Source organism: Lottia gigantea (assembly GCF_000327385.1).
Source record: "Lottia gigantea unplaced genomic scaffold LOTGIsca_133, whole genome shotgun sequence".
NCBI classification, from domain to species: Eukaryota; Metazoa; Mollusca; class Gastropoda; family Lottiidae; genus Lottia; species Lottia gigantea.
Genome location: NW_008707481.1, coordinates 179,368 through 193,103, shown reverse-complemented (window position 1 = coordinate 193,103; position 13,736 = coordinate 179,368). Strand labels below are relative to the sequence as shown.

Genomic DNA, 13,736 nt, shown 5'->3' with positions numbered 1-13,736 from the left:
TTTGTTGACAGCTAAAAATTAACTCACCATTTCTTTTCTTGAACCATAGAGAGTGAAGCAAGGGCAGTAACTGTGTCTGCTTCCTCCATTTCACATTTCTGAGCTTCAACCAATGACAGACCTATTGTTCCAAGGTATCGTTTCACACATGGCCAGTGACGGGCTAGAAAAAAAAAAAATTAAATGAGCCAAATGAACACCCTGATATTCAAACTGAACCATTCATAGACAAAGTTTATGATACAATTAGTTGAGCATACGCTGGTGTTCCACCAAAAACTTATTACATGCAGACACTGGACTGTAAAATAAGTTGAATTAAACATACTTTGTATTCTAATTGTGGTTTCTAGGGTATCTTGTGCTGGTTGACATGGTTGGCGTCTAAATTCTTCTTCCATTGATTCCAACTGAAACATTTCAATCAATTTCATCTTTTAACTAAACATTCTTTATTTTTTATGGTAAAATGCAGATAGTCACATCCCAATATAAATGTGCAGGCTATTTTGTTATTTATTTTTACCTTCACATGTTTAAAATGATTGATTTAATAAAGTTGGGTTATTTCTACCGCAAAACAAAATACAGTGTTCAAAAGAATTCTGAAAGTCAAGAGCACGAACAAAATGGCTCACCTCATCTCCAAGTAAAGCCTTGACACAGGCTATAGATGATGCACAGATACTGGAAATATCATAACCCCCTTCTAGACATAATACAATTTTCCCTCCTGCTAGTGACATCAACTCTCGTGTCATGTAGCCAAAACCTGCAAAATTATAATATCTTAAAATCATCAAGCCTGTATTGTATAAAACAGTTTTTAGAAATATTTTGACACCCAATAAGCACCTTGTTATATACTATTTTGAGTTTGGTATTGATAATGATAATGAAAAAGCCATTTTACAGTTTGGCAACCTTTTTTTTCATGAAAAAGACTATATAAAGAGTAATATATACACACTGATTATAAGATTTCAAACATTTTAACTTACATTAATGCTTATAAAACTAAACATTAATTAAAAACCTGAAAATTACAAAGTAGAACAAACTTACAATTTGGGCTAACTTCATAACCCCCAAGAGGTGGAGGGTGACCTTTTCCAGCATCAAAACCTGCAGAAACTAACACTATTTCTGGTCGGAATTCACGAGCTATTGGCATCACCACAGTCCTGCAAATATCAAACATGGTTGTTGTCCAGTGTTCATAAAAGGTTTGACACCCTCCTTTTTGTTAACAAAAATTTAAGTCAATTTTATATTCTTCTCAGATTGACTAAAAATCAGATATAACTCATGCTGCCATTCAGTTCAGCAGTCAAAAAACTTCCAATTATTTGAAAAGAAGAGTTCACTCCCTTTAACCAATTTTATTCTTGCAGTTCTTTCTACAATACAATGGTGATACACATTTATTTGAGAGACACTTAACACAGTAAGTGCACCAATTGCTTGCACATTTAACCTGACAACTATTTGAAATGATGTGCTAAATATTTCATGAATGGTGTGCTGTGGTAGTCATAGTAATACAAACACTTACCTAAAAGCTGCCAGATATTCAGCATCTCTCATTGGTGGATTCAAACTACCACCAAATGCGATATTCACATTAAATCCCTGCCCACTGTCAGCTCCACATTCATCTGGAGCACCAGTACCAGGGAAAAAATGTCCATTGTCATGACGATGAATTGATATGTATAAGACATGTGGATTATCATAAAACATTTGTTGTGTCCCGTTTCCATGGTGAACATCCTAGAACAACAAATTAACATTTAATTCTATAACATGGTTGTCATGACTCTGTATTCAAGAACTTTACAAGTGTTTTATTTTTAATATAAGATTTATATTCTTCAACGTTTTGTAATATGAAATGTGGTAAATGTGTGGGTTAACTGGTAGAGAAGGAGAATTTTCCCTGGTTGCCATAAAAACAAATTTGACCTTGACAATCAGAAGCTAAAATCTAACTGAAAACATAAAGGGCTGGATTAAATCAAAATATGACTGGGCCATGTTAATATACATACAGTGGAAAGTATTTCTGGATGTTTGGGTTTTTGATATTTTGGAGACAAAAATAAAACAAAACCTACCCAATCTACAATAAGAACTTTTTGTGTATTACATTTCTCCTTCAACTGTTTGGCAGCTATAGCTATTGAGTTAAAATAACAAAACCCCCTGAAAAATACAAATAAATACCTTGACAGCCTAATAAACACTATTTTTGTATAACAGTTTTTTTCGAGTAATTTGAGAGCCTGTGTGGTTCATTATGCATCATTTTACATTACAAGATAGTGGACCACAGCCATATACCCCCACCACAGCATGCAGATGGTAAATATTCAAGATTTTGGGGCAAGAGCAATAACTCTGCTTCTAACGGTCGAAAATAGCTCAATTCGAACTTAATCTTCGTTTTATGAATATGTCTATACATACCGTATACATTTCATTTGATTCCATCAAAAAATCTAGTTTTTAGAGCGTTTACAAGCAAACGTTGACGGACGGACTGACGGACAGGGGTGCACATTGTGCACATTGTCCACACAGAGAGATGTGGGCGTATAAAAATATATCAACATTGTGTTTGGCTTTCAAAATAGAAGAAATATAATAAAGTAATACTTACATGGGTTGATGAGCTTCAGCATGGTGGCCAGGAGGTCGAACTATAGCTAAACCATTCTGAAATATTAATAATGCATATATATGTTTTGATTTAATATAGCCTATTTTTTTTAATTGTATATCAACACTTTAAGGTACAATTTGTAAAAGTTCAGTTCCATTAGTTTTAGAATATCAAAATCTTTTTGATCAGAAGAAGAGAAAACAAGTAAAGATAGAATGTAGAGGAGCTTGTCAAGAATTTCAAGCATCTCTTGACACTTATGTATGTATACTCATATGCACTCATAACATTGTCCAATAACATATTTGAAACTTCATTTCAATTCATTCAGTAGAAATAAAAAATAAAACTAAGGTCTAATAGTATCCCTCCTACAAAAATCTATTCACATGCCATCTTTAAATTTAATGAATACTGAAAGAAAAATAAATTTTGGCATCAAATTACAATTTAAAACCTCATCAAATATTTCACAATAAACAATCTAAATATAGATTAGGTCAGCATAACATTACACTTTCAATTTTACTCATTAAATCATAGAAGGCAGCTGTCTTTAAATTTAATTAAAATTCTTAACTTGATACTTTGATTACTAAATTAACATGGGCTGTTGATTAAGCTTTCTTGTCAGCCATGTTTGTATTTATCCAAAAAATGACTGACTAAGCCACATTTTGCAGAAATTCTTATGATTACAGTGAAAGAAAAGTCGACTGTTATACTCATCAAGATCTTGAAAGTTTTTCTTTGAATTTTGTTTGGAAAATTCATTCGTAATTTAAACATTTTTATCCTAGTAGATTAAAAAGGTGTTTTTCCTTCATTGTGCATGTATGACTTTTACACTTGAGTTTGTACTAAATCAGAGTCACTTTTAAGAGATACACGCTAGAGACATCCTCTATCCCTAAATAGTGGAATAGTTCAGTCAGTAGCAAGTTGGATTGTCATCTGCTAGGTAATAAAGAGCTCCTCAATACTACTTAAGGTTAGAAAAATTCTTATCTCTATGCCAGTGCTTCTGAGAGTCGACCCTGTCAACTCACACATCCTAATACTCAAATAATTGCTACTTAATCTTTTTGTAAATTTATTTACATCCAAATATATCTTTAATATCCTGTGATGCCTTTTTCCTATCTATGTTTTAGTAGGATAATTTAAGTGATCATAAAAGGTAGCCTCTTATCTATAAGTTGAGAATTTTGTTCTTAATTTAGAAGGTTTTATTAGAAACAAGTCTGTAAAAACCAAAAAATAATTAAAATTTTTATTTGAAGACAAAAGAGTTAATACTTAATATAACTGAATCCCTACATTTTTAATCTTTAGACTTCTTTATGGTTTAAATTTAGATTTCAACCTGCAAGAAAATTATCCTTTTAATATTTTTTATCAAGTTTTATCTCCATATACATAATCAGAGCCTTTTCTTTTAATATTCTATTTTAGAAATGTTGGAATCAAACTTATTGAGTCTAATCTATTTCCTTATGGCCATTGGCTATATGACAAATATGGGCTTATCTTAAGACTAAACTATAATATACAAGATATTCACATTGATGTAATATTGTCAATTCACTAATCTTTTAAACATATCCGTTTTAGAACAAATATAATGTAATCAGCAAGCGGAGTTGAAAAAAAAAGTTCCAATAATAAAAAATCAGTCCCATCATGTGTTCTGGGAGAGTGGAAATGTCCTGTACCTAAAGCCGTATTCAACATTACTGGTGAATATAGGTTTATCAAAAGAGAAATTTTAGAATCTGTAAATCCATTCATGATCTTTTAATTCTGAACTTGATTCTTTAATAATTATCTCTTCAAAATAACTTTAGTACATAACTCAAATTAAACAGATTTTCAGAAAAACCTGGTTTTTAAATATTAAATTAACTGATCAAGTGTAAATTTTTATTGTGTGCATTATATATATGTGATTATTATGAATACTTAGTTAAAAGCCTGTGTTTATTGTATATGTACTTAATTATATGTATGTGATTATCTCGAACATTTGGTTAAAAGCCTGTGTTTATTGTATATGTACTTAATTATATGTATGTGATTATTATGAATACTTAGTTAAAAGCCTGTGTTTATTGTATATGTACTTAATTATATGTATGTGATTATTATGAATACTTAGTTAAAAGCCTGTGTTTATTGTATATGTACTTAATTATATGTGTGTGATTATCTCGAACATTTGGTTAAAAGCCTGTGTTTATTGTATATGCACTTAATTATATGTATGTGATTATTATGAATACTTAGTTAAAAGCCATGTTTATTGTATATGCACTTAATCATATGTGTGTGATTATCTCGAACATTTGGTTAAAACCCTGTGTTTATTGTATATATACTTAATTATATGTATGTGATTATTATGAACACTTAGTTAAAAGCCATTTTTATTGTATATGCACTTAATTATATGTATGTGATTATTATGAATACTTAGTTAAAAGCCTGTGTTTATTGTATATGCACTTAATTATATGTATGTGATTATTATGAACACTTAGTTAAAAGCCTGTGTTTATTGTATATGTACTTAATTATATGTGTGTGATTATCTCGAACACTTGGTTAAAAGCCTGTGTTTATTGTATGTGTGCTTAATTATATGTGTGTGATTATCTCGAACACTTAGTTAAAAGCCTGTGTTTATTGTATAGTACTTAATTATATGTATGTGATTATTTTGAATACTTGGTTAAAAGCCTGTGTCTATTGTATATGCACTTAATTATATGTGTGTGATTATCTCGAACACTTGGTTAAAAGCCTGTGTTTATTGTATATGTACTTAATTATATGTGTGTGATTATCTCGAACACTTGGTTAAAAGCCTGTGTTTATTGTATGTGTGCTTAATTATATGTGTGTGATTATCTCCAACACTTAGTTAAAAGCCTATGTTTATTGTATATGTACTTAATTATATGTATGTGATTATTTTGAATACTTGGTTAAAAGCCTGTGTCTATTGTATATGCACTTAATTATATGTATGTGATTATCATGAATACTTAGTTAAAAGCCTGTGTTTATTGTATATGTACTTAATCATATGTATGTGATTATCTCGAACATTTGGTTAAAAGCCTGTGTTTATTGTATATGTACTTAATTATATGTATGTGATTATCTCGAACATTTGGTTAAAAGCCTGTGTTTATTGTATATGTACTTAATTATATGTATGTGATTATCTCGAACATTTGGTTAAAAGCCTGTGTTTATTGTATATGTACTTAATTATATGTATGTGATTATGTCGAACACTTGGTTAAAAGCCTGTGTCTATTGTATATGCACTTAATTATATGTGTGTGATTATCATGAATACTTAGTTAAAAGCCTGTGTTTATTGTATATGTACTTAATTATATGTATGTGATTATCATGAATACTTAGTTAAAAGCCTGTGTTTATTGTATACGTACTTATATGTATGTGATTATTTTGAATACTTGGTTAAAATGTGTATTGCACAGTTGACCATATGTGTGCAGAGTGTATATGTTTCATCTTTTAGTTTATTGTTCATCATGCACTGATTAAATCTGTCTTTCTATCTTATACACATTATACAATTACATAAAATTATTATATATGTGTTTATTGTTAGTAACATGTACATTTAAATGTGCGTGTGTTTATTCATTTCACCTCTCTTGTCAAGTATACATGTAGCATGTGTCAGTTGTATAATCACACTTTTTGGCTTTAAAGCTTGAAAAAGGTGTAGATATATTTAAGAGCAGATGTGACATTTAATTATGTGAATGTGTATGCTGTTTATTTATTTTTTAGGTATTTTCTAGTATCACCGTTCTTTTATGAGAAATTTTGAGTCAAGGCCATACCTCAACTAGTTTATTTACATAATGGCTGGGGAAAAGTATTTAAATTATAAATGGGATGTTTTCTACTGCTCTTCAAATATCTTGGCACGATGCCAAGATGTCTGCTACCACGATACAAGTTTAGAATCAATTCATTAATAGTTTGTACGGGGTCTCGTAACCTTTTCTTTTCATTCCTATTTCACGTCAATGATAAACCATAAGGAATTTATACCAATAACAAAACAACGTGTCGCGCTAATTTTAGACTCTGGTATCTGAATAACCAAACCAACGTGTTGCTAAAACTGAGGAGTGATTGGAAATTTACCAAATATTTTGACAAAGTGCAGAGTTTTCTAAATTTAGCTTCATATTTTGGCTGAAATTTCTGGGTTTGTTAAAAAGCTGAAATGTTGCAGGCTAGGTGTTGACATTTCTCATTTCAAGTCAGGTAATTTATCAAAAGAACCGCAAAAATTCTGGATTCTTGATACTAAATTTATTTTGTGAATCTGTAGAAGACTTGAATAGAATGTTAAATCTGATAAAACCTCAAAACAAAAAATAAGGTTTTAAATTTAGACTTCAAAATACAAATTCAGTTCAACTCCTTATCTTAAGTAATTTTTGTAATATTTCATTAGAAAAATAGTATGTTTCCTATTTAGCCTTTGTAATGCAATGTACAGTGCCACAAGTATTTATAAACTCAATTTGTTGTACAGGGCCAGTGACACAAAATTGTGTGAAATTGAAAATGATCATACCATGGATCTCTTTTGTAATTTCCTTTGACTTTGACTCAGAGGCTAAATGTTGAAGAGTGGAGACATTCTCAAAATAATTTTGGTTGGTTTATAATTATTTGGAGCATAAAAAAATGTAAAGAATGGAACAGTATAATCTTATAAGAGCTAATAGACAGGCCAATATATTGAACATGTTTGATGCAAAGAAAGGAAAATGGTTTACATCCCACCACCTTTTTTCTCCTTAAGATAATGATAAGGAGACAAAACTCACCTTGAGTTCACCTACGGCAACTCGACAAGCTAACTCTGTTACTGAACCTGCAGCCTGCAAGTATCAACCAAATATGGTGAATGAAATATAAAACAAAATAAATAAACCATTGTTCAATATTCATTATGTCCTCATAAATTCCAATGAACATAATGAAAGCTGACAATGCTTTGAAATGTTTTCAGGTGGTCTAGTTGTATGAGATATAATTTAAGATGAGCAAGATAAATCATTTTCCCATTCTGTATTGGTTCTTGACTTCAATCTCAAATTAATTGTGATGCTCATGCTTACCATCATTTACTAAATTTCCAATAATTTTAAATTCATTCAAAAAAAAAGCATGGATTACTTACAATTCTGGCAGCTGTAGAAGTGTGTAAATCATGCCAGACTGTATCTGAGTCTACACCTACTCCTCCACATGGCAACAAACAAAATCTCATAGGTGATGATTCTAAAACATAACATAAATCATTCAATGTAAATAATGAATTGATAGCAATGTTTCAGTACATCCTTGTAATATCTTCACATATTCCGACGCATATAAATATTCCAACAACATTTTGACACCCGAAAAACATTCTAACAATATATTGACATCTATAAATAATCTAACAATATATTGACATCTAACAATATATTGACATCTATAAATAATCTAACAATATTTTGATATTTAAAAATAATCTAACAATATATTGACATCTATAAATAATCTGACAATATATTGAAATTTATAAATAATCTGACAATATATTGACATTATAAATAATCTAACAATATATTGACATCTATAAATAATCTGACAATATATTGACATCTATAAATAATCTAACAATATATTGACATCTATAAATAATCTAACAATATATTGACATCTAACAATATATTGACATCTATAAATAATCTAACAATATTTTGACATCTATAAATAATCTAACAATATATTGACATCTATAAATAATCTAACAATATTTTGACACTCATAAAATTCAGACATTATTTCGATACCCATAAATATTGTGACAATATTTTGATACCCATAAATATTGTGACATCCATACAGATTCTGACAATATTTTGACATCCATACAGATTCTGACAATATTTTGATACCCGTACCCATAAATATTGTGATAATATTTTGATACCCATAAATATTGTGATAATATCTTGAAACACATGAACATTATGACAATATTTTAACATCCATGAATATTGTGACAATATTTTGATACCCATAAATATTGTGATAATATTTTGATAATGTTAATTCCATTTTGATAATATTTTGATACCCATTTATATTGTGATAATATTTTGATTATCAAGATAATATAATATCTAGACATCCATACACATTCTGACAATATTTTGACATCCATAAATATTGTGACAATATTTTAATACCCATAAATGTGACAATATTTAGACATCCATAAATTTTGTGACAATATTTCGATACCCATAAATATTGTGACAATATTTAGACATCCATAAATATTATGACAATATTTTGACATCCATAAATATTGTGATAATATTTTGACATCCATAAATATTGTGACAATATTTCGATACCCATAAATATTGTGACAATATTTAGACATCCATAAACATTGTGACAATATTTTGACATCCATAAATATATACCCATAAATATTGTGACAATATCTAGACATCCATACACATTCTGACAATATTTTGACATCCATAAATACTGTGATAATATTTTGATACCCATAAATATTCTGACAATATTTTGATACCCTTAAATATTGTGATAACATTTTGATATCCATAAAATTTCTGACATTATTTTGACATCCATAAATATTCTGACAATATTTTGAAATTCATAAAAATAGACATGCCAGTCAAATCCTACCTAATAATTTCTGTCTATTGAGAGGATTGGTACCATAAAGTGATGTGTAAGATTCAGTGTGACAACTTCGTAGTTCTTCTAATGTGGCTTTTCTTGAGCGTACGCTCTACAATTATAATTGTTTTACATTTTATAAAGATTATCCATATATACTAACTACCATTTTAACTCCTACAATTTTCAAAGACGCAGCATTTCAATAGTACACTTATTTTTTAGTTGGATCAATTAGAACCTTGTAGAAAACTTGTTAGATTTGCATTGGAGACCAAAAAGAAGAAAAGAAAAAAAATAATTGTAATCTTATTGTAATTAGATTGGCATTAGGTTGCAGCATTGCAATTCAAGAATAGAATTATTGTTAATTAATGCTTAATTAAGATAATGACTAACCTCACAGCGTCCCACCAATCCATGTTCCTCTAATTGACTCCATATACTGCGTATTCTACCCGCATGTTCTAAATGATTATCATCATTACCACATGTACATGCATGTTTTAACATAATAGTATCATAAACAATACCTACAATAAATGAAGATATATAAAGATATATAAAGATTTTTTGGGATCTTAATTTCGTACCTAGGCCAATTACTCCTAAAGTTTAACAAAAAATTCTTTGCAAAATAAAACCTTTAAACTGGTCTTTATCAAATTAAATATTAACTTATTTATAAAATGCCTAGTTTGCAGTTACATTTATGTTAAAAAAAACTTTCATTCCGTTTCTATTTATGCCAATGTATACTCAGTATACAACTGATAAATTTCTATTACAGAATATAATAAAATCAGCAATATTTATCCAAGAGTGTGAGCTATGTCTAACATTACCTGTGGTAAAATTATAGGTAATAGGACCAGTATCTTGGGCTGATTGAGGTGGCACAGAAAATGTAACAAGAGGGCTGGATTGGGTACGAGATAAAGGACGGTGATGTGATGGTCCCCGATGATGTTTGATTATTTCCCTTTGCTGAACGAGGAATGCCTCGCGACCTCCTTTTTGTTGTTTGGTCAATTCACTGGCTGTTTCTTCGTCCATTTTGTCTCCACGCTGACGATCTTGATCTCGACTCTCTTTCATTTCCTGTGAAAATTTAATATTGATGTTAAAATTAATTTGTTTAACATACCATATTTAGGTTATACCATTTATGACCAGAAAACATTAGTTATTTCACATTAATGTTCAGATGAACTTTGACTTGCTGGTCATTATTGGCCTTGTCATTCAGATGATATTTGATCCTACTGACCTGTTGTAACTTGACTTCTGTTTCTTCATCAACATTTTCCATGTGTCCCTTAGAAGGAGCACGCTGTAACACTGTCTGTCGTATATGCTGAAAAGAAGAGGAGGTAAAAATACTCACTTTGAAAATGTTTGGAAACAAATGTCACAAGTAAAGCAAAAATTCTTTAGCATATTTGTTTATTCAGGTTTCCCTTAATATCAACACCATGTAGATCAACTCATCAAAGATAACTGGACAAAACTATAGCTGAATACGTACCATAAATAGCGGGAAGACTTTTAATTTTTAAACTCTGATTTAAATAGCAACTTAACATGGACAAATCAAACCAAGAAAATATCATGCCCTTTTGTTCAATGAAAAAAATAAAGCTGAACACACACCTGTTTTATATACATTTTCTGATTTTCTTTGATAAAATGTTCATGTTGCTGTTGTAGAAGTTGTTGTTGCTGATGAAAAGCAGGATGACCTAGGGGCAGAGGGGCTGAATGGGTTCTACCTAGAGGTTTATGGCTGAAATACGAAACAATGAAATTTACAAAGAAATCTTTCGATTACACATTAACATGAAATTAATAAGACACAGCCCTACAAGGAGCCATAGTTACATATTAAACACTTAGAGAGTTATACACTACAAGTAATTGTAGTAATATAAAAAAAAGAGAACATGCTACCATAAAGCAATTTTGAAGGTAATTGTTACCTACCGATGAAGTCTGTGGGCAGGGTGAGGAGATTCTGTAATGCCAGTACTAGCTGATGAAGGAATGGTGTATGGGCTGATTAGAGGACTGGATAATTTGCCTTGAGCTGCTAAATAAGCTGCAGTACCACCGGGATAATCGCTTTCTAAGCCTACAATACAAATTCATACATCAGAAAGTTGACACTTAGGTATTTTCCTGTCACCCATTCAGTAAGTATTGTTGGAGTAATTTTTCAATGAATCAGAGTATTTAAATTTAATATATTTCTGACAACCGGTGCAATTATCATTCATGACAATTTTAGCAATAACAAAAGGTACTCTTTACATCATAACTGTTAGATTGCAACACATTAAGTCAAATTCAATACTTATTTTAAGTTCAACTTAATGCACTTAATCTATAATAAGAAGTTACCTGGTGGGAGGGAAGGATAATATGGGGGTAGTGCACCGGTTAACATAGGTCCTGTCAATGGTAGACCCAGTCGAGCTGCCATAGCAGCACGTATTTCTTCTTCTGATCCTAGACTATTACTTGGAGAGCCCTGAAAAAAAGTCACAGTTTTTATTTACTGGCCATTAATTATTCAATTAGGCAATATGAGACCTAATACCATTTGCTATTAAACTGATCGAAGTAACCTTATTCCTTATTTACTTCCATTCCTTATTCATATTGTGACAAAAAGTTCCTTGTATTACACTGTATCTATTTCATTGTAAATTGAAATTTATGTTCGAAAGCATTACGTATAAAAAGTGTGATTGAGAAAGCAATCACTATATTGATTCTTAAAATGAATCTAAGCAAAGCAATAATTACCGAGGAGCTACCAGATTTGGGTGGCCGACCAAGAGATATGTTGGGCATTGAGGGAGAGGTATACAGACTCAGGTCAGCCCCTGGGTACGACAATCCAGGTCGTAATATCTGAAACGGGTAGACTCCATTATCCTGCAGAGAAACAAAATCAAAAATAAACTTTGCAATATATTAATATAAGAATAGCCAATCATGTCTGACTGAATCTCCAAAGTATTGGAAGGAATAATTTGAAATATTTCAATTCTGTTTGGTCACATTTATCTTGCAATCTATAAATCATACATCAAAACATACATAAAATTATTGCTGCAATTTCCATGCTAGAAAGATCAATTAGTGAAATACATGACAGCAAGATTAATAAGCTATTTATTAATTTCTTGGATCTAAGTTGGAGATTTGGATGACTCAGTTACAAGCCTCCATCATGAATCTAATTCAGAGACTGGTAATGGAGAGAAGTGGGAAGAAAAAATAAATCTAATTGAACTTATGCTATCAATAATAAAACATATGCTTGCGGCAAGTCTCGCAAGCGAATACGCCCACCAGCAGCTTGATAAAGAGCTAAATGTGAACTGTAAAACAAACTCTATAGGGTGAGCACAGGCCAAAAAAGTGAAAAAATACGATATCAGAGTTTTATGCAATATCTCTCAAGAAAATCATTGGATCATCACCAAATTCAACAGTGCACATCTTCATAATGGTATTAACACACATACAAAAGAATCAATAGAGAATTGTAGTCTGTAGAGTGAGCACGAGGTAAAAAAGTGAGAAAAAAAACGAACGCGATATTAGAGTTTTACGCGATATCTCAAGAAAATCATCGAATCATTACCAAATTGAATAGTGCACATCTTCATAATGATATTAACACACATACAAAAGAATCAATAGAGAATTGTAGTCTGTAGAGTGAGCACGAGCCAAAAAAGTGAGAAAAAAAACGAACGCGAAAATCATCGGATCATTACCAAATTGAATAGTGTACATCTTCATAATGATATTGACACAAATATAAACAATCAAAAGAATTCTTGGAGAATTGTAGTCTTTAGTGTGGGAACGAGCAAATAAGTGAAAAAAACGAACGCGATATCAGTTTTATTATGCGATATCTCTAAAGAAAATAATCGGATCATCACCAAATTGAATAGTGCACATCTTCATAATGATATTAACACACATACAATAGATCAAAAGAATGTATGGGGGTTCGTAGCCTGTAGAGTGAGCACAAGACAAAAAAGTAGAGAAAAACAAACGCGAAATCAGAGTTTTATGCGATATCTCTGAAGAAATCATTGGATCATCACCAAATTCAATAGTGCACATCTTCATAATGATATTAACACATACAATAGATCAAAAGAATCAATAGAGAATTGTAGCCTGTAGAGTGAGCACGAGGTAAATGTGAACGGACGGACGGACAGGGGCAACCACAATATACGCCCATACTTACGTGTAATAT

General features: G+C 30.7%; 1 protein-coding gene across 1 annotated transcript; it reads right to left on the bottom strand.

Moving 5' to 3' along the window:
• Window positions 1–536: 536 nt before the first annotated feature.
• LOTGIDRAFT_139112 (hypothetical protein) lies at window positions 537–10,501 on the bottom strand (the record flags this gene model as incomplete). The annotated part of the gene is made up of 10 exons (XM_009049285.1): window positions 537–772; window positions 1,066–1,184; window positions 1,556–1,773; window positions 2,118–2,205; window positions 2,663–2,718; window positions 7,558–7,611; window positions 7,914–8,014; window positions 9,452–9,557; window positions 9,845–9,978; window positions 10,291–10,501. The coding sequence occupies 10 exons, from the start codon at window positions 10,499–10,501 to the stop codon at window positions 537–539; spliced, it is 1,323 nt and encodes a 440-aa protein (XP_009047533.1).
• Between the last annotated feature and the right edge of the window lie 3,235 nt (window positions 10,502–13,736).